This window comes from Oreochromis niloticus, linkage group LG17, assembly GCF_001858045.2.
Source record: "Oreochromis niloticus isolate F11D_XX linkage group LG17, O_niloticus_UMD_NMBU, whole genome shotgun sequence".
In the NCBI taxonomy this organism is placed as follows: domain Eukaryota; kingdom Metazoa; phylum Chordata; class Actinopteri; order Cichliformes; family Cichlidae; genus Oreochromis; species Oreochromis niloticus.
The window spans coordinates 25,647,977-25,674,156 of record NC_031981.2 but is presented as its reverse complement, the minus strand read 5'-3'; the positions used below and the strand labels follow the sequence as shown (position 1 = coordinate 25,674,156).

Below are 26,180 nucleotides of genomic sequence, written 5' to 3'. Positions count from 1 at the left end.
GAAGCAAAAACAACACATGTAGCCGCACAGGGCCAGCCGAGCAGGCACAGGGACCATGACAAATACATTCATAGTAATAGTAGTATCCCAATTGTCAGATTGACATTATTCATTGATATTTTAGTAAATTCATTATTAAATTATTAGCAGTGAAAATAATCTGATTGTGTTAATATTGACACAAAAAGCTACTGTTGGTTTACTGATGAGGAAAACTGTGGGTTTGTGAAAATTATGAATTACAGTAACTAAATTTTTTTTCCATGCAATGAACCGCTATTGTGAATGAAAATGTTAGTGAAAACTGCTGGGAAATATAGGTACTTTCTTTACACATTAAATTTATGCAGACTCATTACATGAAGGTTTTTTTTGCCTTAATCTGTATGTTGTAAAGCACAATGTAACAGGAGTGGATAAATGCGGAAAACTGAAATATAGTTGGATTTGGACTTAAAACAGGTGTTATGGTCCTGCGTCTTTGACCTAGTACTTTAGGTTTAGAGCTATAAGTTCTGTTCGTGCTATGTTGCTTGGTTCCAGTAAGCTGTAGTGTTGCTACAACAATCACAGCTGGGCACCTCCACAGTCTAAGCAGCCCACATTCTCCCTATACAATACAGACATATTTGCAAAAGAACACACGAGTTACACAAAATGAAACAAAACACAACAGCAGCAAAAATTAAACATCATGTTTAATAATAGTGTTTAATTTAGATAACTTGAAAGGTCTGTACAAGATATCTGCAATTACATTTTCAGTATCTTTTTATGATCAATCTGCAGGTTAAAATACTGCAGAAGATGGGATCACCACAATGTATACTTCAGATTTCTGCAAAGCAATCATCAAGGCAAAAGCTTCCTTTTTAGTATTGCTGTTGTTCAGCTTGTGTTTGTTAACTTGGAAAAGTAGCAGATGGGATGATTTAGTGCCTGCACTAGATAAGCTAGCATCAACTTTAAGTTTAAAGGGAAGGGTAAAATTGGTTGTGGCTTGAACTGCCAAATTACACAATAATGCCTTAGCAGATTCAAAGGCAGCCTGCCTAGGCATCGAAACGAAGTGAGTGAAGCTTTCCAGAAACAGATTAAAGACAGTGTTTTCACGTGGGCAGACAAGTAGGCAAGTACATCATCCAGACCGGCTTTGCAATTATTTACTGCAGCTAACACATTATGCACAAAACTCTGGAAAGTAGCAGGAACATTACATAACCCAAATGGAATAACATTGTTCTGAAGAAAAGGATCCGATGTCACAAAGTCAAATACCTTCAATGCTCGTAGTGTCACAAGGTCCTGCCAATAAGGTCCCACATGTCCAGCAAGTCCAGTCGTGAAATGCCCTCGGTACTAAATATTTCACAGTTAGCTGTTAATGGTATTATTCATGGAATGGGTTTCCATGGTTGGGCAGCTGCATCCAAACCTAACATCACCAAGCAAAATGCAAAGCATTGGATGCAGTGGTGTAAAGCATGTCACCACTAGACTTCAAAGCAATGGAGACATGTTCTGTCTCCATTTCTGACAATTACACTTTTTCATCTCGCAATCCAATGGATAAGTCTGATTTAGTGTTTGCCAGGAGAATAGTACTGGCCTGACTGCTTTGTGCCAAGTGCAAAGTTTGTACAAAGTGGAGGGGGTATTATTATTATTATGTCATAGGCTTGTTTTTTCACAGTTAGTTCAGCTCCTTTATTCCAGTAAAAGGAACTCTTAATGCTTCAGCACACCAAGACAGTTTGGAGAATGTCATGCTCCTAACTTTGTGGGAACAGTTTCTATTCCAACATCATCAGAAAAGGTGTCAGTAAAGGGTGGCTGTAGAAGCCAGTAAGGAAAGGCAACAGGGAGAAAAGCCAGCATCCAAAGAGTAGCTTCAGAATATCCTTCAAAATCCTAGAGAACGATTCCCAAAGACTAGTTAAAGAAATTACTAGAAAGGAAGGTTCAGGCTGTGCTGAAGAATAGAGGTGGTCAAAACAAATATCGCCTTTCAAACTTGTTGGAATTGTACAAACTCAGTTTTTGACTTATATGTTGTATTTCTATCTATGTTTGCAAATGTTTCAAGAAGGCACCAATTTCCCATTTTCCCATCAAAATATGAAGAAATGAAGAGTGACTAAAGACGTTTGAACAATACTGTACCAATTCGCATCCATGTAATTTTAACTTCATTGTCACTTGGCTTTAGTAACTTGTTGCTGACAACTGTTCAGTAAAATGCTGGCTGCTAAGGACATTGTCTTGTCTAAACAGGTGCTTTTTTATCTGCAGTTCAAAGTCTGTGTAGGACGGAGGAGGGAGATTAGATGCGTCTGGGGAGTAAAAATGTCTGCTCAGTTTAAAAGAAGATAAAACATTGACTAATCTGTCAGTGAAACTACACATGTGGCGTTCAAGATTTCTGTTCAAGAACTTTTTGTTTGAGTATCTGTCCTCTGTCTCTTGTTTTTGCTCATGCTCTGTTTTTTTTTCCAACTCTTATTCTCCCTCATCACAATGCAATGATAATAAAGGGCTGATATTGTGGTACATGTATCAGAGGTCCCTTTTTTGTAATATCAGTAATAGTGTCACAGCAGCAGCAATGTACATGCTTTTTATTGAACCATGAAACACCAGACAGTGATAGCAGGGGGTAGTTGTAACCAGATAGGAATAATCTCAAGATATTGTAAAGGCAGTGTAAGGGGTATACAGAAAATATGTTTTAACTGACACTAAGTTAGTGTAATTCTCCTTCAGCTGTCGTCAGAAATGATTAAACCTTCATCAGGCTAATCCAGACAGTTACTGTTTACTTGTATATGCTTTTTGAATTCTCATTGATCTTTTTTACCCTTATGTTTTGAGCCATAAGTGCCCATGAGAGCTTAAAGTGCATATTTATCAGTTAATTGTAGCAAACTTGGTTAGTAGGCTGTATCTATGAACTGTAAAACTGCAAAACACACAGTTCCACATCTGCTAATTAGTAACAGACTAAAGAAAAGTTAGAAAATCGTCCATCAACTTCTTGGATGGCCAATGCCAAACAGTAGGCCTTAATAATCACCACATAATTTCCTTAGAAATGCTCCAAAAAGCACAGACAACCCAAACATAGTCAAGTGGTCAAGTTGAGTGACTTGAATTAGTAAAGGTGAAGCCTAGCAATCAGCTTCGCGCTGCAGCTTACTTTATCCCTGGAGGGTTCCGCTTTACAAAAATTCCAATCCACATATCTAAGAAAACAGAGCAACAAAATTCAAATCTTTACCTTACCAAAGTACTGCATTGCACAGTATCACTTACTGTAGCAGGTGAATTGGGCTATTTGCTGCATTCCATTTGTATCACAACACAAACTTGGTCTCAAACATACCAAGTGTGAATTAAATTGTACCAGTTAATTTTTGATAAGCCTCACCTCTTCGTGTTCTCTCTCTAAGAAGTTAGGGTTAACCTGTTTCATACTTTTGATTACTTCAGATTTTCTGTATCTTCTTGTACCAATAGAGAAAATCGTATCTAATAATAAAACAAATTTCAATTAATTCAATTCAGACTGTGTGTATGTGTGTGTGTGTTTAACTAATCTCTGCAAACGTGCAACAAAATATTACGCTAAGGCTTTGGGTAATCTTGTTAACCATGTGCGCATATCTTAGGATGCTTTCTTGTTTTGTTTTGTTTTGTTTTATTTATTATGTCAGCCCGGTATGAATGCATTATTATGATGGAGAAAAATCACATTGTTTGACAATGAAAAAAAAACCTGTGACACAAACCTAGAAACCAGAGACTTTGTTTGCCTTGTTGCCATAGGGCCTATTATGCTGAAATGTGCAAAGGTGTGCATCAGTAAGATGTTCATGCATGGTGAGCATAATGATGCTCTTTACATAACAATCTGTCACACAGACCATTGATCCTACTAGAATTATGGGGTCTCTGATGGAAGTAATTACTGACAGCATGAAAAAACAAAGGTCTTTCTGCTATGGATACTTTCTGTTAATAGAACACAAATCGCAACTAATAATACCGAATAAGAAGAACCTGCCATTCATCGATTGCGTCATCCTGTAATGCTTTTATTGGCACATATGAAGGGTTCCATCTTGCCTATGGAGTGCAGTTACACACACCAAAGTTGAATAAAAGCACTGCATTCATTAGTACCAACCAGTCCTTAGTCTCTTTGTGGCAGTTCATTATTTGCAAGGTCATTAACGAATTTACATTAACAACATAGCATCATGCAGTTTTTATTCAAAACAGCATATGCTTAGTCTAGGTTAGTGCGTTCATGGACAATAGTTATGATGCAGAAGCCGGTGGGTGTGGTGGGGATTACGGGGGTCCAATGTCTGCTTCATCACTGCTTTGGCAGCCAATCTTCCAGCACTAGCCAAGAGCTGTGTTTTATTATGAATGAGTGGTGGGGTGTCTTTGTGCATAGCTCTTTTAATTGACACAGGAGCAAGGAGCTTTGATGTACGAGACGTGGTGGTGGAGAGACGGAATCCTCATTACTGCTCTCTTTTATACCCTGCCACCCTCTCCATGCCTCCCTCGCTTGGAGCAATGCAGACTGCAGGGAGAGCTCATCAGGCAAGTGAGGGGAACAGCAGAGACAGAGTGTGGCTAGAGAGGAGGGCTGAGGACGACACCAAATGAAATGCCTTTTCACTTTCCCATAGTGGGGAAAACCCAGTTAAAAATAACACCCCTGAATCCTGTAGTACCTGCAGAATCCCAATGTTCTAACGAAGGAACTTCTAAAACTACGCTACAGGAGTAACAACAGGACATACAATATTTTACTGTATGGCATGGCACAAACATGACACATAGGAACATTCATGTTACATACTTCTTTTTTTACAGGACTCTGCAGTGCTGTAAAGAACTGAGTATGCCCCATGATTCAATAGCTTACAGACCCAACTTTAGCAGTAGTAACTTGAAGTAATTTCTCTATGACTTTATGACCCCATTACATCATTTTAGGGGAATTTTGGCCCACTCAGCTTCAAAATGTTGCTTCACTGAGCATTTGTTTATACATAGTTCTATCTGGAGTTGACAGGCACACCGGTGTGTCCAAATCACATGACTCTTTTAAGATGATGTAACAGCAAGATGCAGCCTGATTTATTGAGTCTCCATTTCACCTTGTATACTTCAAACTACATACCAGTTTTTAAATTGTAAGAGTAAAACCAGAGTTATGATAAATAATTTGCACAATGCTTTTTCCTGAACATTGTCATTACGTTTAGAGTATGGCAACATGTGGCATTTGGTTACTTAGGAAAAGGGGAAAATTTGGGGAGTGACTGGAGCAAGTGAGAGAGCGAGAGCGAGTTTTGAAATGTGAGACATTTAGTGTGTTTGGAGTGTGTAATTAGTGTATAGTGTTGTGTTTGTTTCTGTAAAGAGTTTTAAATAATTGTACAAAAAACAGCCGAGACATTGGCTGCATTGTTATATAAATAGATGTATGTAACTTTGTTGTGTTCAAAATTTGTGCATAAGTTTAAAACATTTACAATATATATTTGCATTTCCAGTTTTGAAAATGATTTGTTAAACATGTTGGTTGGTTTGTCAAAGTAAAAAAAATCTAACTTTTTCCCACTTTTATGGTTTTTGTGTGATTTCAGGTTAATTATATTAACAAAGTATATCAAAATGAAAAAAACAAACTGTATATTCAAAGCATGTTTTAGCTGCCGGGTAGACAACCTCACACTCCATTCTAGAATCATTTTCATACAGAGGAGTTCATGGTTGATGACTTAAATGTATCTAGGTCCTGTGGCCGCAAAACAAACCCAAAATTACATCTCCTCAACCAACATGCTTGCCAGTTTCTATTAAATGTTTGTGCAGATATGCTGTGTTTGGTTTTCACCAAATATGGCTCTCTGCATTACAGTCAAACATGTCCACTTTGGTCTTGTCTTACCAACAGGCCATACTTGATTTATCTTTTTCTAATTGTGCTCTCATGAACTTTAATAGTTAACATACTAACTGAGACCTGTAGAGTTTGAGTTGAAGCCACATTAGCAAATGGCTAAAATGCCTACTTTTATAAAGGTGATCACACTTGCTTACTTACACTCCTAACTCCTCTTGGAGCAATAACGGTGTGCTTTGTGTTTCCACACACTGGTTCTGCACGTTGTGTTGTCTTCTGCTAAATAAATAATGACACAGTGTAATGTATCATGCTTTATAGTTCAGCTGAGATTGTATTTATCTCATTTTAAGACCCGGTAAGTATCACATTACTTTTTAAGATCCCCTGAAAAACAAAACCTTCACCTTAACTGTAACACTCTTTTAGAGTGTGCTGTTACCACAGTCACTGGATATTACTCATGTTTAAAAAAAATTGAATAATATGTGTAAAGTGAAATCATAAAGGCGTCCCAACTTAGATAAGCAGAAGAGAACGAATGGATGGATGGGTTTAATAATTATAGGCTTTTTGTACATGTTTATACATATACATTTTCAGAGGCTCAAAATTATTGGATAAACACACATGATTTGAAATATCGTATTAAAAGATAAAATAGTTTCTAATAATTGGATAAAAATCCAAATGCAGTGAATGAGTACATGAACACATGGATATTACTAAATGCTGCATTTCCTCCCTTGAGATGTCTATCAAACCTTTATTTTCCCTTAAGTTGTGGCTTGTTTGTGGGTCTCTCTGCATTCAATTTTATATATAATAACTACTTTTAATAAAAGCATGCTGTACCAGGCTGAAGGATGACTGACATTGCCATTGAAGAGTATCCTGTTCTTTTGCTTTAGGGAATTTGCACCTTGTTGCAAACCTCTGTTTTTACATTCAGGAAGGTATCTCTTGATTTTACACTTTGAAAGTGAAACACCTGCCTCCTCAAGAACATTCTTGGTTTACCTTTTGACCATACCAGGAATGATTTGCAGTGATGTGGTGACCAGAGACTATGGATAGTGAACGACATTTGGCAGCTATAGGTGACACAAATTGGTGATAAACTTTTCTCAACTTCCTGGCAAACAGCTTAAGCGATTACCAATGACAGCAAGGATTGAGATATTACTTGGTAGTAAATACGTTTTTGCCAAGGGCTACCTAGGCAACCAGGGCCCGGAAAGTCAACAAACAGCCAGCTTTCAGTTTCAAACTAATGAAGATCAAGTGAATCACTTCCAATTGTGAATGCAACTGTATGACTTGTAGGCTTTTTCTTAACTATGTAAATAAATCTATCATCATGCACTTTTTTGGTGCTGTTGGCATTTATTCTTTTTAAGAATGCATCAGTTTTTGAGTTGGCCAATTCAAATGTTTTCTCTTTCATGGATTTATGGTTCATGTTTTTTTAATCTAATGATAACTCCTCTCACTTGCACAGGCATCTCTTTTGAACTCATATTTAAAATTAAAGTGAAATAAAAATTCAACAATCTGAATCCACTTTATATGTTATATCTGCTTATGTCTGCTCATAGAACAGGTCTTCCCTGCCCATGAAACTGCTTATTAATCAATCGTCTAATCATTTTTGAGCACTTGAACACAGCTCGAAAATCTGTCATTCCTAATCTGTAACCTGTAATTCCTAAGATTTTAATGCAAAGTTTTGGAATTGATGCTAAAAATCTGCACTTCAATCACATTGCAATTGTTTGATGTTTTCATGATGGTCTGACCATATTCAATGTTTCTGTTCTCACCTGTGCTGTGAAAGTATTAGTGCTGCTAACTGAGACTCTATAATGTTTGGTAATTACTGTCTTTCCTTGTTAGGCTGTCCAACAGTTTGGGACAACCTTCAGTGCTGGTATCATGCTGAGGTGGGACAGGTGGTCAATATCTCATGTGCCTCTGGCATCTGGCAGCTTTTGCCTAATAACCAAGGTAAGTCCCTTTCACCACAAATTAAATGATTAGTTTTCTTTGTTTTAAGTAGCTAATTTAAATAATTGCTACTGTGCCAAAATTGGACATTTTGGGGATGCTTGTGCAATGTTTTTCAATGATCTAAAAACAATTTTCTTATGTTAGGGATCCTAACTTGATATAAACTGCAAGGAATCACATTTGTACTTTATATTTTGGCCTGCAGCAGAACTACTCACATCAGCGTTGGTTGAGGCAGGACAGCAAAGTGATTAATAATGCTGCCAACAGTCATGGCGACCTTTTTATCCTCCTGCTTTTGCGTGTACTGTGTTTTCTTCCTTGATGTTGTCTGTGTGTGTGTGTGTGTGTGTGTGTGTGTGTGTGTGTGTGTGTGTGAGCGAACTCAACAAAAGAATGATTTTCTTCTTCTTTTTAGACGCCACTAAAAGGAAGATTTGAACCTAAATACCATAATTTTGCATTTGTCCATTTTCAGTTCAGACCTCAGCAAGTGACTGTGGTATATTTAGAGATCTCTGAGGACCAATGTTATGTTTTCACTGAGTGGTTTACAAAAACTACATTTTTCTAGACTGCACACTGTAGAAAGTAATGCTGTCCTGACTGTTTACACGACCCTCACCTTTTCCAGAACCCTGACTCATCCAGCTGGCTGGTTTAAAGAAAACATAATAGACTCTCTTCAGTCTCTCATAACAACAAATCACTGACAGATAGATACAGACACAACTAAGAATTAAAAAAAAACATGCATTTCTGGATATCTGAAAGATAAACAATGACAAAGAAGATATCAGTATTTAGACATGAGATGTAAAAATAAGCCACTGAAACAAAATGTAATGTCGTCACTAAATGTCTTTAACAACCCTGGCCTTGGGGTTGCCTAGACCTCGACACAACATAGGTGTGACTCCCTACTTCTGCCACTCCCAAGAACACGTGAGCAACACAGACTCAAAGCTACTAGTAAACAGCTGGCTCTTTGCTGGTTGCAGAGGAGAAAGGGGAGGGGTGAGGTGAGTTGGAGGTTAAGAGGCCATCCGATAATCCCTGGAACTTCTCCAGTCTCCACCTGTCTCAACAGCACACCCACACGCACACCTAGGAGGGAGGAGGGAAACCTGCAGACACCCACACCCACTCTTATGGCAGGAGCCATGGAAACAAACACGGGAGATGATCATGGATCGTAACAATGTCTAAACTTGCAGTTTACTTTGAAAACAGTGCACATTAGATAAGCAACTTTTCTAATGCACTCCCAGAAGGTTCTCTGCATTGCTGTAAAATTGGTATAGAAGTGCAAAGGGAAGAGATCTTACAGCCAAGATCAACTACATTTGAATTACATTTTTGTTATTTTACCTGTTTTGTCTCTTTTTCTTTTTTAGCAGAAGAATTTACCGTCTTCTGTGGAACCAGCTCCCAGTTTGGATTTAGGGGACAGACATTTAAGGGATTAGGCTTAAAATATGGTGACCCTGAACCCCCCGTAGTTACACTGCAACTGACCTAAACAACTGGGGATTTCCAATGATGTACTGAGTGTGTCTTCTTCCCTCTCTGTGTTTATACACCACTTGGAATTTAATCATTATTAATCATTCTCTGGCTCTCTCCAGTGTGTGTTGTCTCACTCCCCTCACCCACCAAGTGGTCACGGCAGATTCCCCCCTCCCTGAGCCTGGTTCTGCTGAAGGTTTCTTCCTATTAAAAGGAGATATTTCCTTTTTTTACTGTTACCAAGTACTTGCTCACACGAGGTCGTCTGATTGTTGGGGCTTTCTCTCTGTTGTTGTGGCGTCTTTACCTACAATATAGAACACCTTGAGTCGACTGTTGTTTCACATTTTATGAATTGAATTAAATTCTGTATTTAAGCCACGCGATTTCAGAAATGCTAGGAAACCTTCATTATGTTGTACTTCAAAAGTATCCATACTATAAAAGTTAAGTTGTGGCTTTATTGAATGTACTAAAGGATATGAAACTTTCATATGAACTGATCAAATAGCTCTAAGATCACTGGTGACTGAGTGCCTGCCCTTTTGTTGTGTCAGCTGTGTTGCTAAATTGTTGCTAAACAGAATAAGTAGTTGCAGCAGAGAACATGCATAGTAAGTGAGAGGCTGTGTGTAGAAAAGATTTACTTGACTAATTTCCAGTGTTGAATAAAACACTGCTTAAATGAAAAAAAAGAAAAAAATGCAGAGGAGCTTGTGAGTGAAAGTTAAGCGTATATTTTGCATGGAGGGATCAGGAGGCGGAGGTAGCTGCTGATGACCTCATAACTCAGTGTTAGTGGGTTCTCGGACCCCACTGGATTTCCTCCTCCACAGGCAGTACCGATAAGTCCAGCTCTGTAACTGTGCAGGTGATCCAGGCTTTTCAGTGGGAGAATATAATGAATTGGAAAATCAAAGAGTTCACTGTATAAGCCTTCCTTCAGGAATGAGTTGGCTCTGCTCGATAGGAATAGCATTGTGAGCTCTAATGCCCTCCCTGGAGCCTTGGCCTTCAACCTCCATTCACATCCTGCCATTTGCTGCGGCTGCAGGCCTGCAGGCTCTACATGCCACTTTATACTGAGGCTAATACAGCTGGATAACGCTAAATCCACCCACGACTCAAACCCACACTCTCCTCGCTTGTGCTTAAGCGTCGGACAGGCATTTTCAAATAGTGAAACAGATTTTTTTTTTTAAGTGTAAACTTTGTATCCTCCTCTCACAAACACAAACTTGCACCATATACCTGGTGACCTTGTGTGCATCATTTATTCCATAAGGGTCACTGTGACTGAGCTCCACTATTCTAACTCCAGGCAATGGTGGGAGAACATTGCTTTGAATTCAGCTAATTCAAATCCAGCATCTGCAGCCTTCACCTGCCTCATCTCCATTAATACTTACAGTTATCTAATAAAAACATGTTTCTAATCTCTTGTTTTTGTTGTAACCTTGGATTCACAGGCAGTTAATAATGTTAACCTTAACTTAATGTTAAAATTAGCTATTGTATTAGTGTATGAAGTGTATGAGGGAATGACTAATATTATTTGTGTCATTCATTGACTGGATAAAGTAGAAATTATGACTCCAAATAATACTTTGGATTTATTCAGGATTTTGACTTGCCTGGCCCAGCAAGTGACAGTTTAAAGAGATCAACTAAAATGTTACTCACTTTGCATACTTATGGAATGGGCTATTTTAATGCCCTAAAATAACACAAACATCAAAATACAATCCCAATTTCAAAATTTTTATGTTTAAATCCTGTGTAAAATGTAAACAAAGTAGCCAAAGTAGCCTAGGCCCATTGCAATGTAATCAAGGAAGGATTTAGGGTCACTTTAGGGCCACTTCCAACCCTAACTATATGCTTATCAAAAGCATACAGTTAGGGTTGGAAGTGGAAGTAATGTTGAAAGTAATCCAAACTGGGAGCTGGTTCCACAGAAGAGGTGAAAGCTGATGGCTCTGTTCCTGTTCTGCTTTAAAATATCCCAGTAACCACAAGTAAGCCTGCAGTCTGAGGACAAAGTGCTCTATTGGAGTGATATGGTACCTGTAATTCCTATGGCCTGATCTAAGCGCTGTATTAACGTGTTACGGTCAACAGTATTGAACACAACACTGAGGTCTAGCAGGACAATCACACAGATGACTCCAGTGTTGGGGCCATAATATCATTTGTAACCTTCACTAATGCTTTTTCTGTGATGTGATGAGCTCTGAAACCTGACTAAAGCTCTTCAAATCAACCACTTTTCTTTAAATGATCAGTTAGCTGTTTTACAACTACTCTTTCGATAAAAGGAAGGTTTGAGATTGTCCGATAATTCGTCACACTTTGATCCAGTAGCATTTACACTTGTGAAAAGAAGTCACATACCATTTAAGTTATATTCATGTGTACACAAACAAAACATAAATATGTGACTTGATCCACAGCATCCCAAAAGACTGAAGGTGCTACAGAAAAGGCTGATGCTCCTCCAAAATGACTGCAAGCATAATAGGCAGTTTCTCACATGGATCAGCGTATGACATAGCATGTTATATATGAATCCTGAATAGCTGACTTTTGTTGTCGGTAGAGAAACATTGATCAATTGAACAGTTCCTGGAATGGCATGATTTTCAACTAATTTACTTTGGCAAGTGACCAGGGAATCAGCCTCAAATACATATATATCTAATTCAGCAGCCTGCTGTTCACAGCTCTAGAAATGTAAGTGCCCATATCATAACCCGTAACGTTTGTGGTATGGTGTTCTGCTGGGTGGAATTATATTGCGTAAACTGCTGAATCAATAAAAGCTTGTTAAATGGCAGGACAGTGGTGCAATGGTTAGAACTCTCACCTCACCTCACATTACAGCAAGAAGATCCTGAGTTTGAATCTTCTGACTAGTTAGGTAGGTGCTTTCTATATGGAATCTGTAATTCTGCTTTAGCTGGGAAACGCACAGCTGTTTAAATATATGGACATTTTAAATTTCAGTTAATGAAAAGTTGCAAAACTAGTTGCATATGCTGTCAGTTAGAAATTTTAGAAAGAAAATAAGAAGTGGTTCATCAACTGAAATGGAAGACAGACAAACAAAATTTAAAATGGTGAAGGTGTAATTTTTAGTAGAAGCAGTAGTTATGTACTGTATCTGTGGTAATGTTATCAGCATTTACAAGTGGTTCTCACGTGCCTGCTTCATAGGAGGTGCATTTTCACATTATTAACAGGAAGATGGAGTGGCCCATTGAATCTTAAGAGCTGTGGTGCAGTATCTCTTCTGATAAACTCTCAGAATATTTGTGCTCATGTGCATTCATGTGTTTATAGGGAGGTGCTGGTGTATAAGAGTGATGGATGAATGTTTTCTTATTGTGCATCTGTGTCCCAGTTTTTAAAATGCACGTGCCGATGCACACAGCAAGGAATATAACCCTGATTCCAGTCCATTTACACTTTTTTCCATTTGTTTTTTGGTTGGCAAATGGAAGAAAGGGGGTTGGGGGGTTAGTTGCTGGTAATTTGCACAACTGCACTGTGCAAAAGTCTTGAGTCAAAGAACACCCTCATCCAGCTATATTGGAATGTTTTTTCCAGTTTATGAATCTAAAGTGAATCCACTGTTTGAGTTTTGCTGTTAAACTCTCAAGAATAACACCTGGCAGAATAACCTTTTTTTCTTTTTGTTCACATGGACAATTGTTTAAATAAATAAAAGAATAAAAATGAATTTGTAAATAAATTTTCTAATGCAAATTTTATTGCACAATTCATTATTGAAGCACAAAATTCTTTATTTTAATGCATGTGGCCCTTTTGGTCCTCCATACTGGACACAGGAATGCAGACTTGAAACAGAGAACACAGAAAGGCAGGGAAACAAACCTTGGGGGAATAAATGATAAATTAAACTTCAAAAAGAAAACATAATCTGGATATAACATCACGGAAAACAAAAAATATAAACTATAGCTAGAATATGTAAATAAAGAACAGACTATGCAGAAAATATAACAATGAGCAAAACTAAAATGTTAAACTCAAAGTCATTTCAGAGGAATATTTTTCATTTGTTAGGCCACTTAGGACTGACATGTGAATGACTGAAAAAGTAAGAAAGGAACCTATTTAAAAGGGATGAATGAGACTTCTGTCTACAAATAACAGGATCATTTGAAATACCACACTTTGGTGGTATTTGCCTTGGCATAAACCGCTGAGTTTCATCTATTTATTTATTTTTTTTGTGTGTGTTAGGTTACATCTATAGGAACTGCACTGAGAAAGGATGGTCGGACTTCTACCCATCCTATGAAGAGGCCTGTAAGATTCCAGAGGATGAAGAAACCGAACCAGAGGTAGATATTCCTCAATCTGACTTATACATCCAGGACTATTTGCTGGATTTTTTTCTGCTGATATTAAGAGAATTCATTGTGATAAAAATATTAAAGTTTTCTTAATGATCTTAGCACCCTGCACATTTTTCAGCTACAGTTTGCAGAAGACTGTCTGGGTCTGTATATATTGTGATTTATTTACTATGTTTTGTTTGTTTTCATTTTATTTTAGTTTGCTGTGTTGATTCCAGAGGAAGCAAAAGTACAGACATTCTTTACTTGCGTACAGATACTTGTGATAAAAATACTATGGTAAAATTTTAAGTACCAAATCAACTTTTTTACTCAAGTAAAAATGAAGTGGTGCAATCTCTGAAATGCACTCAAAGTAATAAAGTTAAAAGTAGCTACTTGAAAAACAGCTATTTTTGTACAAAGGGTAACTGAAACTTGTGCTACTAAAACAGTAGCACAGGTAGCACTGTAACCAGTGCTTTTCTGTGAATTCACCGCAGTATCTCAAGCTAACCTGTTTATCCTGCACAAAACTACTGATAATTTTCATTTTGCATTTGAGTAACACAAATGTAATATACTTAGTTTGTTTTTCAGGACATTTCACAATATGAATCAAAATGAAAAAATCTAAACACATATACCTAATCTTATCTAATCTTAAAAATGATGGGATTACATGTAATCTTCAAATCTGCATTTTATCAACTATAATTGAGCGGTCCTTATGTATAAACAAGGGCGTCTCCAGAATAGTGATGGGATTTCCGGTTCCTTTTAGAGAACCGGCTCTTTCGGCTCGGCTCACTAAAAAGAGCCGGGCTCTTTCGGTTGTTTTGTTGCTTTAATTTATTAGAATAGAATAGAATAGAATAGAATAGAATAATCCTTTAATTGTCCCACAAGGGGAAATTTGGTTGTAACAGCAGCCAAAAAGATACATATACAAACAGACAGTACACAGGACACAGAACAGAAGCATACACAATTTTTCTTAAATATTTACATTAAGGACAATGGTTATGGTTACTATATACAGAGTATTGTACAGTTATTAAATTAAGTAAAAATAAGATAAGATAAGATAAGAGGCAAACCAGGTTGTAGTGCTAATCAGTTGGTTAACTTATTGCAGTTAGTGCTGATGTAAACATTATGTTTGTTGGGAGCAGTTCTGATTGTACAGTCTGACAGCTGCAGGGAGGAAGGACCTGCGGAAACGCTCCTTCATGCATCGAGGATGCAGCAGTCTGTCACTGAAGGAGCTCTGCAGTTCAGCAACATTTCCATGCATGGGGTGGGAGACTCTGTCCATCAGAGATGTTATTTTGGCCAGAGTCCTTCTGTCTCCCACCACCTGCACTGGGTCCAGGGTGCATCCCAGAACAGAGCTGGCCTTCCTGATGAGTTTATCCAGCCTCTTCCTCTCAGCTGCGGATAAACCGCTGCTCCAACATACTACACTGTAAAAAATGACAGATGCCACCACAGAGTCATAGAAGGTCTTTAAAAGCGCTCCCTGGACTCCAAATGACCTCAGCCGCCTCAGCAGGTAGAGTCTGCTCTGACCCTTCCTGTAAAGAGCATCAGTGTTGTGGCTCCAGTCCAGTTTATTATTCAGGTGAACACCCAGGTACCTGTAAGAGTCCACTATCTCAATGTCCACTCCCTGGATGTTCACCGGTGTCAGTGTGGTGGGTCTGCGTCTCCGGAAGTCCACCACCAACTCCTTGGTTTTCCCGGCGTTGATCAGCAGGTGGTTCTGCTGACACCAGTCCACAAAGTCCAGAGTCCACTGTCTGTACTCTGAGTCGTCCTCACCTGTGATGAGGCCGACTATGGCAGAGTCATCAGAGAACTTCTGTAGGTGGCAGCGTGGGGAGTTGATGGAGAAGTCTGCAGTATAGAGGGTGAAGAGGAACGGTGCCAGCACAGTTCCCTGTGGGGCCCCCGTACTGCAGACCAGCGTGTCAGAGACACAGCCCTGTGACCTCACATACTGTGGACGTTCTGTGAGGTAGTCCAGTATCCACTGGGACATGTGGTGGTCCACTCCCGATAGCTCCAGCTTGTCCCTCAGAAGTCGTGGCTGGATGGTGTTGAAAGCACTGGAGAAATCAAAGAACATGATCCTCACAGTGCTTCCAGGCTTCTCCAGGTGAGTCAGAGCTCGGTGCAGGAGGTAGATGATGGCATCCTCCACCCCAATGCCAGGCTGGTAAGCAAACTGCAGCGGATCCAATGAAGACCTCACCAGGGGGCGCAGATGGTTTAGAACCAACCTCTCCAGGGTCTTCATCAGATGCGATGTGAGGGCTACCGGCCTGTAGCTGCTGAGGTCCTTGGGATGGGAGGTCTTTGGTACCGGTACCACACAGGAGGTCTTCCACAGCTGTGGTACTTTCCCCAGTGACAGGCTCAGGTTGAACAGATAACCTAGGATGCCACACAGTTCATCTGCGCAGCACCTCAGGAGCCTGGAGCTGACGCCATCTGGACCTGCAGCCTTACGCACCTTGATCTTGCGAAGCTCGTTCCTCACTTGAAGTGCTGAGATGGAGAGAGTGGGTTTTGGGGGAGGGGTGTGTATGTTGGAGTCCACAGAAGCCGGGAGTGGGTGTAATGACTGGGAGCTGGGAGGTGTGAAGCTGAGAGGTGTGAAGTCCTGAGATGAAGGACAGGCAGTCCCTGAAGATGAAGGAGATTGCAGCAGGGGGGACGATGCTGGGGGAGGGGTGGGTGGTTGATCAAACCTATTAAAATATTTATTTAGGTCATTCACCCACCCCAGGTCTCCTGCAGCCTGGGAGGTTGGTTTTTGTCCTGAGATTGTTTTCAGGCTGTTCCAAACCCCTGTGATGTTGTCCTGTTGCAGCTGCTCTTCCATCTTCTTCCTGTAGTTTTCCTTTCCTTGCCTTATCTTCCATTTCAGCTTCTTCTGAACAACTCTCAGCTCCTGTTTGTCTCCAGATCTAAAGACTCTCTTCTTCTCCTTGAGGAGAGCCTTAATTTCAGGATTTATCCATGGCTTGTTGTTAGAAAAACACCGTACCTTTTTGATGGGTACGGTGTTGTCCACACAGAAGTTCATGTAATCCGTAATGCAGTCTGTGATGCTGTTGAGGTCATCCTCCAGGGGGCTGCAGAGGTTGTCCCACACAGTAGAACGGAAACAGTCCCTCAGGGCCTCTTCAGTCTCTGCCGACCATTTCCTTACTGTGCGTTTCACTACTGGTTCTCTGTGTACTAGAGGTTTATACACAGGCTGGAGATGAACCAGATTGTGATCTGAGCCCCCCAGGGGAGGAAGAGGTGATGAGCTGTATGCCTCCTTGGTGTTGGCATACAATAAGTCCAATGTTTTATTGTCTCTGGTGTGGCAGGTAACATACTGGGTGAAGGTGGGGAGAGTGGAGGACAGGGAGATGTGATTAAAGTCCCCAGAGATCAGGAAAAGGGCCTGAGGGTGCTGTGTTTGGAGTCTGCTGGTTACAGTGTGCAGGACCTCACAGGCTGCTGCAGCGCTAGCAGAGGGCGGGACATACACAGCTATCATAATCACGTGTGTAAACTCTCGCGGTAGATAGTATGGTCTCATGCTAACCGCTAGCAGCTCAATGTCCTTACAGCATAGCTTCTCTTTGATAGATAAATGCCCAGAGTTACACCATCTATCGTTCACAAACACAGCCAGACCCCCTCCTCTCTTCTTACCACTCTCCGCTGTTCTGTCGGCCCGGATCAGATGAAAACCATCCATGTTTACGTGTGAGTCCGGAGTTAGCGCAGTTAGCCACGACTCTGTGAAGCACATCAGGCTGCACTCCCTGTAGCTCCTCTGATGTCGGGTAAGAGCCGCCAGCTCGTCTGCTTTATTGGGGAGAGATCTCACATTCCCCATAATAATAGATGGAATCGCTGGCCGGTACCTCCTTACTTTACTGCGACGCCCGATCCCGGCCCGAGTACCGCGTCTCTTCCTCCTCACCTCGCGGGGGATGTTAGCTTGCTCGGCGGTAGGCATGGCAGCGGAGGCTCCGAGGGCTAACAGCTGATCCCTGCTGTAAACAATGGGAGGTCGGACCTCCACGCGCTCTCCGGACAAAGACGCCGTAAAGAATGTAATAAAGAACACCATTGTCCATAGAATTCTGAGCTCCATTGTGGGGGAAAGCACTCCACAACAGAAAAACAAAAACAAAAACACAAAAGCAACAGAGAAACATCTATTAAAGAGGAAAAGGGACTCGGTCAGGTCGGAGCTGCTGATACTGGCTGCCAGCTTGTTATTATTAACAACAATATAAAATTATGCACAAAAGGAATTACTAATGTAAAAAAAAAAACGTGGTTTTATTTATATATGTTTATATATAAATATATATGGTGGCCCCTAGAGACAAAACACGTACAAACTCCAGAAAGCACGTACAAACTCCATAACACATTTCTAGCGTTAACTGAACTTCAAAACAGAGCTACCTAGATCACTTAAATTACACAATTGAAAGCATATGTGTATTGTTTGTGTATTTATACACATATATTCAACTACTACTACCACACACCAAATCCGGTCGTTGGTACTTCCTGGCTTGTGTAGCCACTAGGTAACAAAAGCTCAACACTGCGCCTAGCATCCTGTAGCACTTCTGTTGTGTTTTGAATATGTTTTGGAGTTTGTATGTACTATGGAGTTTTTATGTGTTTTGGAGTTTTTACGTGTTTTGGAGTTTGTAGGTGCTTTGTCTCTAGGGGCCACCGTAAATATACTTTTATTCAGTGGCGGTCCTAGCCTGTTTGGCGCCCTGGGCGAACACTCCATCTGCACCCCCCCCCCCCCCCCCCCCCACACACACACACACACACACACACATACATAAAACATATTAAGGCATGTACATTAACATAAAACTGTTGTCGGAACCATACTGAATTTCACCAGAGAAACACACAGACACACACACATATGAAGAGAGAGAGAGTAGGCATAGTATACAACCCCCCACCACGATGCCGCCCCGGGCAACCGCCCGTGTCGCCCGTATCAAAAACCGCTACTGCTTTTATTTACTCACTCCACATAAAATGTAATGAATGAATCATATAATATACAAACCAACTATTTACATTTCAACTTTTAACTATTTAAATTTTCAGCTTTTTCCTTTTAAACAAATTTAAATTGAAACAACACAAAACACTGCAAACCACAACACAATTAAATATAAATTAAAATATGAAAACAAAAAGAAGAAGATGCACATTCTCTGTCATATGGGCCTGCATGAATAAACTTTCTGAATCCTTTATCATCCGCAACTGAAAATAGTTGTGAATGATCACTATACCTTTCTAATGTGACGTTGTTGCCCCTGGCTCTCTTTCTCTCTCTCACCCTTCGGCTCTGTTCCTGTGCTACTGCGAGTGTAACTACCGCCCCTCCCCCCTCTGCCCAGTGCAGAGCACAAGGCTCGCGTGCAGAGTGAAGCGGAAAAAAGTGCGAGAGAGAGGGTGAGAGAAAGAAAAAAAAACAACACGTTGTTCACTTCAAAGAGCCGGCTCTAAGAGCCGTTTCATTTGCGACCGACACATCACTACTCCAGAATATTTTCATAGGGTTGGCCATATTGGGGCAACTAAAAAAAAAAAAAAAAAAAAAAAAATATTGAGGTGGCACACCAAAAATAGAATTTCTAGTTTTATTATGCTGTTGTCAAATATATTTTACTTGAAACATTTGGCAAAAAAAAGCGAAAACTAATTATAAGCCGAGTTAATTTCCTGCTATTAAAGGTGATATCACTGAAAATGTGTACATATTAGTGATGTGTCCTGTGTGTCGAAGCTTTGAAGCGTGTGTCGTGTAATCTCGGGGGAATTTTTGTGAAGGCTTGCTTTGATTACGTATGCAGTGACGTTCGAGGCCTCGCGAGCAGTCCATACCACGTGACTGATTCAGAAACTGGCTCGCCGGTTTGCGCCAGATTCGAAAAAAAAATGATTGCCCAATCACATTGTGTTGTGGATTTGGATTATGTACGTCTTACATAGTATTACATAGTTACTTGAGCATTTCTTCTTCGATGGAACCAACATTTTAAATTCATCTCTCCTAATAAGGTATATACACGGTAATAAATATCGAAAAATGATAAGTACCATAATATAAATAAACAACACCACAGATCCTATAATCTGATTTCTGTCTTTTAGTTTATTAAAAAGTGAAGCACCACACCTAGTTTGTGTCATTATCCAGATGTACATAAGCATGATTACACAGTTACACAATCATACCAAAACTCTGTCCTGATAGTTTCCACTGTATCTTTTGTATCAGACATACTGAGACAATATTCGGGATAAATAACCATGAAAACTATTTATTTATTCAGTTTAGAGGGTTACACATCACATCATTATAATCATTGAGCCTGTTTCACTAGAATCATTCACTTGATGGCGCAGTAGAGCAAATGAATCATCACAGTGCTTCGAACCATGAGTCGACCAGTTGAATGGAAAGCTTCAGTTCATCACGAGGAATCATCTCAATCATCTCACCATCACTAGTACATATGACAACCAGATAGGATTTTGAAATTTATAATACGTTTTAACTGATTGATCAATTGATTAATTGACTGGAAGTCCCAACCATCGCTTTAATAATTCTCAGCAGAGCTGAGCAGAAGCAGCCTAAAGCGTCATGGTAAGCGGGAGCTGACTGTGTGTGGAGTAAGAAGGAGGACCCAAGTGCGCACGATCTGATATCGTCGTGTTGGTGTTGTTCCCAGATCATCATAGTAAATGTTGTTCCAGGATCAACATTGCAAGTGACCAATCAGAATGTTGTGACGTCATACTTTTGCGACTTCGGAAAAAACTGCTGTAAAACAAAAAACTGTGCTTAAGCTGCGAGCAACCGCCTCTGTCCGCCGATCAACGGACCCTGACCCCAATCCTAACCCTAACCCTTTAATAAACGGTAAGCAGAATTTATATTGTCCTTGCAACATTGGAATTTCATAAATGCACGAATGGCTTGGCGTGCAAAAGAATAACGTCACAACAATGTGATTGGTCACTTGCAATGTTGAACCTGGAACAACATTTTCATGATGATCTGGGAACAACACCAACACGACGATATCAGATCATCCCCCAAGTGCAGACACGGAAGGAGATGGAACTGAGATTAAACAAAAGGCGAGCCATTTATTTTGCCTGATTAAACATAATTACAAAATAAAGCAAGGCGATCAGGGGCGAGTAAACTAGAACTAGAACCTAAACTGGGAAAACCTAAACTGTCAAGGACTGACTATGACAAACATGACATGAACATAATTCTGAACATAAGAAAACAAAATAATTCTGCTTGCAAGTAAGTATGACAAGAAAACATGAACTGAACAGAATCATGAAAATCCATTAACCCGATGTGACATGGACAGAAGGAAACCAGATGACCTGACACTGAACAAAGGAAGACAGAGGACTTAAATACACACAGGAGGTGATCAGGGAAGTGGAAACACATGGGGAAACAGCTGACTCAAATGAATATGACACCACAGGGGAAGAGTGAAAAATAAACACACTGAACAATGAAAGATAAGACTTTCAAAATAAAATGGGAAACATTGAAAGATGTAAACATGACAATACAAGCTTGACAATGTGGAACACACAGACACACATGACAGACTGGACGAGAAACAGGACACAAAAACCAAGGACACAAATGATAGTAATGATTGCTGAACTAAAACTCAGCTACACCCTAATTAAGAATAACACAAGGACTTATAATCACAAACTTAACATAAGAACTCAAAAATACAGAATGAACTCAAAATGCTGGGTCACAGACCCTGCCCCTGGCATAAAGCTTCACTCTACCAGAATGGAGTTAACTTGTTCAGGAAAGACAAATCAGTCAAAATCAAATTAGATCATGTAAGAGTGTGAACTGTTTCTTGTCTCTATTTTGGCTCTGAGATGTGCCAGTGATCTGTCCATGGATTGGTGCCAGCTTTGCTGCAACCTTATTACATTATTACCAACACAGGACAGTCTTTCTGGTAGGAGGCCCCTGGGGGTGGCAAATTTTGGGGGCTGGCCAGTGCACACAATCCAGAGGAGAACTGTGTGGAATCCTGTGAAACATCCTTTTTCTTCACAGGACTGCAAGAACAAGCATGTTTTAAATGTGATTCCTAATTTATCAAGTAGCCACTGATAACAGGAGAGGTGAAATATATTAATGCAGCTGCTGGTATTCTGGGCATCAGTGTTAATAATGAAACTGCTCCGCCTATTTCTAAATAGATTTCTCCAGAGTTGTATTACAGTGAATTTGGTTCAGGCTGCATCAAATGTAGCAGCTGCATTATTCAATGAACAACTCATAAAGACAAACATAAAAAAAAGGCGGATGGGTCATTATCTCGTCACATTATTGAACACTTGAAGGTTGTGAATGAGCAGTAGGTTAATACTAGCTAATGTCTGTTTAGGTTCTCAGGATAATAGTTTGCCATTTCTGGACTGTGCTGTGCACATTGGGGAAAAGTCAACATTTAAGTTTACCACAAGCCCACACACACAGACCAGTATCTACTCTTTGACTCCCACCACCCTCTGGAGCACAAACATGGAGTAATCAGCACCCTACAACACCGGGCAGAAAGCATCCCCACTAAGCCAGAAGGGAAAGAAAAAGAACACATACATGTAAAGAAAGCTCTCAAAACACGTGTTATCCCAAATGGGCTTTCACCAATAAGCAACGATGGGTAGGAAAGAAGGTCAGGCACAAACTAGGGAGAAACAGAATGAAAAATGGAAAAGGTCACTCTTTCGAGGATGCCAATGTTCACATTTTGGACAGAAAATTCAGATGGTTTGAAAGAGGAGTGAAATAAGGCATCTATGTCCACTAAGAACTGCCATTGTTGAACAAAAGGGTTGGCTTACAACACCAGCTGTCTGCCACCTACAGTGCAGCTTTGAGATCCCTTCCTTTAACCCACACTCACTTCTTTTTTTTTTCAGACAACATATTTCTCCAACTTCAAACAGGTGTACACTGCTGGCTACGCTACCTCCCTCATCTCTCTTATATCAGCTATTTTTGTCTTCACTGTCTTCAGGTAATGCTGGAGGTCTCATTGAAAAATATTAGACTCTTTTAGACTGAATGACTCACACTGGAATAAAATAGTGAATGAAAATGTATCCAAACAGATTCATTCTTTTTCATTCTTTTTTCTTCTACTCTTTAGGAAATTTCACTGCACCAGGAACTACATCCACATGAACTTGTTCTTCTCATTCATCCTGAGAGCGAGTGCTGTCTTTATCAAAGACGCTATCCTTTTTTCTGATGAAAACATGGACCACTGCTTTATGTCTACAGTGAGTATGTCATCTTCCATGCCCATCAAAGGCACTATATTTACTTAAGAAAACCAGCAGTAGGATTAAGGATAGTATGGAAAAACTATTTTACTTAAGTGAAAAAAAATTAAAAACTAGGTTACAGAAAAAAACAAAAAAACTCACTGAAATTATATTGTGAGTTTGCAAAATGAGCTAAAGTGGGACACTCCCTTAGTTTTTAGGTTGTGGAGGCATTGATGCATATCATTAATGATATAGATATTCCATTCTCATTAAACATATAGCTCATAGACTCCAGTTCCCCCAAGACAGAGATAGATGGGTGGATATGTGGATGTGTCTATGTGTTAGTGAGTCAGCTGTTTGCAAAAGGTGACTCACTAAGTAAGATTGACCATTTCAAATACTTATTTTAAACATTTGAAATAGTAAAACTAATACAGAAACTTAAAAACTAAAATCAATGTTTATTTTTTTTAAATTATAAACTAGCTGAAACATAGCTAAACTAAAAGTAAAACCTGAAGATTGGGGTCATTACTCAAAACAAGTAATCCACTACAGTTTACACTTCACGTTTTAAAAGTATTTTCTTTCATCCGACCATTTTCTTTTGCTTATCTAGTGAAAGGTTACAAGGATGCTCTCAAGCTATGACTCTGTCCATTCATAGCTTGCGAGGGAGACACAACCTGGGCAGGTATGCACACATCCATTCTGGGTTACATTGATAGCCATCAGTTAGTGGAGAAAACTGCAGTACCCAGAGAGAATCCACAGAGGCACAGCAAGAAATATGCAGCCTCCACATAAAAGAGCGCCACCTTGCTGGCCTTCACAGGGAAGGTTACTCCATGTGGAAAATAATTAATTGCATGACTTATTATATTTTTTATTTTGTTACTTGGCAACAGTGCCTGTGTAAATAGCAAGCTAACAATAAAAATATGATATGTACACATATCCTCTCCCATCCACTACTTCGGGACTGACGTCACTGACTGCTCTTTATGGTCCCCCTCTGATTCATTCTTGCAATAAGGAAGAACTAATGAGCATAATATCACTCCTCAGTTTTTAGAGTGCTTGGTCCCTTTTGTACTTCTGCAGCATGAATTAAACTCAATAAAAAATATACCTTGGATCATTTTTTTCCTATCCACCCCAGATGCAGATAAGTAAATGTTACTTAATTGTCAGTGTGGTACTTCAATTCAATTTAATTTTATTTATATAGCGCCAAATTACAACAACAGTCAACTCAAGGCACTTTATATTATAAGGTAGACCCTACAACAATACATAGAGAGAAACCCCACAATCATATGACCCCCTATGCGCAAGGACTTTGGCGACAGTGGGAAGGAAAAGACCCCTTTGAACAGGAAGAAACCACCGGCAGAACCAGGCTCAGGGAGGGGCGGCCATCTGCTGCAACCAGTTGGGGTCAGAGAAGGAAGACAGGATAACACATGTGCTGTGGAAGAGAGACAGAGATTAATAGTAAGTATGATTCAATGCAGAGAGGGCTATTAACACATAGTGAGTGAAAAAGGTGACTGAAGAAGAAATACTCAATGCATCATGGGAATTCCCCAGCAGCCTTCACCTATTGCAGCATAACTAAGGGTGGAATTAAGGGTCACCTGAACTAGCCCAAACTGTGCGCTTAATCAAAAAAGAAAGTTTTAAGCCTAATCTTAAAAGTAGAGATAGTGTCTGTCTCCTGAATCCAAACTGGAAGCTGGTTCCACAGAAGAGGGGCCTGAAAACCGAAGCCTCTGCCTCCCATTCTACTTTTAAATACTGTAGGAACAACAAGTAAACCTGCAGTGCGAGAGAGAAGTGCTCTAATGTGGTGATATGGTACTACAAGGTCATTAAGATAAGATGGGGCCTGATTATTTAAGACCTTGTATGTGAGGAGCAGGGTTTTGAATTCAGTTCTGGATTTAACAGGGAGCCAATGAAGGGAAGCCAATATAGGAGAAATATGCTCTCTCTCTCTTTCTAGTCCCTGTCAGTACTCTTGCTGCAGCATTTTGGATTAACAACTTAACCTCTTTATATCATTCAAAAACTCATTCTCCCATGGATGCATTGGTAATTTGGGGTTCAGTTTTACCCAAGACACATCGGCATACAGACTGGCGCAGCCAGGGACTGAGCTAATGCACCAGTTCCAAAACTAACCTTGAAGAAAAAAAAAACTATTTTCATGATAATCACTAATGAAAAGTGTGTCAAAAATTCTGGGTTACTTGGACAAGTGCTCCAATTTCTAGTTAAGAATATAGTTGGGGGAAAAGGCAGTGATCCTTTCAAAATAGCCCTTTATTTTGGCAGCACCACAATTACAATGACTTCCAAAATGTGCAACACAAGAAGTATGTTTTAAAGCTATAATCAGAACTTGTCAAGTGTTGCAAAAAGCAGTTTCACCCCGGTTCGTATATTCGTCAGGCCTCCAGAAAGAACACCGGGACTCAGTAGTCAATTAACAATACCTTTATTAATACACACTTATTGATTATACCTTCTAGAAGGGAGATGTACAGAACCCCGGACTTTCTCTGCAGATCTCAACTCCTTTGTCTGTTACATGCAGTTTTGTATAAGTGAGATCAGATTCTCCCACAGCACGATTGATAAGTCTTACGAACAAGGCTCTGATACAAGGCACACAACAACACCCACACGTCGCTAATATTCCAGTAAAAACAGACAAAGAAACCATAATTGACATAATGAAACCTTTCCATTGCCCAAAGACAGAGGTCATCCACGCTTCCAGCGGGTTATCCACTCCTGAATGCTCATGCATTGTGATGGACAAGGTCCTCAGGCCTTCCAGCGCTCGGGTCACAGAGCCATTGGGAGCTGTGTTATTTGGAATGAAGGTGCAACACATATCCCCAAACATCGCGCAAACGCCCCCTTTTTCTCCCAACAAC

General features: G+C 39.9%; 1 protein-coding gene across 1 annotated transcript in view; it reads left to right on the top strand.

The window, feature by feature from the left end:
* ghrhrb (growth hormone releasing hormone receptor b) overlaps positions 1 to 26,180 on the top strand; it is a 74,600-nt gene that overhangs the window by 23,271 nt on the left and 25,149 nt on the right. The window contains exons 3-6 of the mRNA XM_005468265.4: positions 7,826 to 7,936; positions 13,718 to 13,818; positions 22,879 to 22,976; positions 23,109 to 23,241. Of these exons, the coding sequence (XP_005468322.1) occupies positions 7,826 to 7,936; positions 13,718 to 13,818; positions 22,879 to 22,976; positions 23,109 to 23,241 (443 nt within the window). The remainder of the gene's footprint in view (positions 1 to 7,825; positions 7,937 to 13,717; positions 13,819 to 22,878; positions 22,977 to 23,108; positions 23,242 to 26,180) is intronic.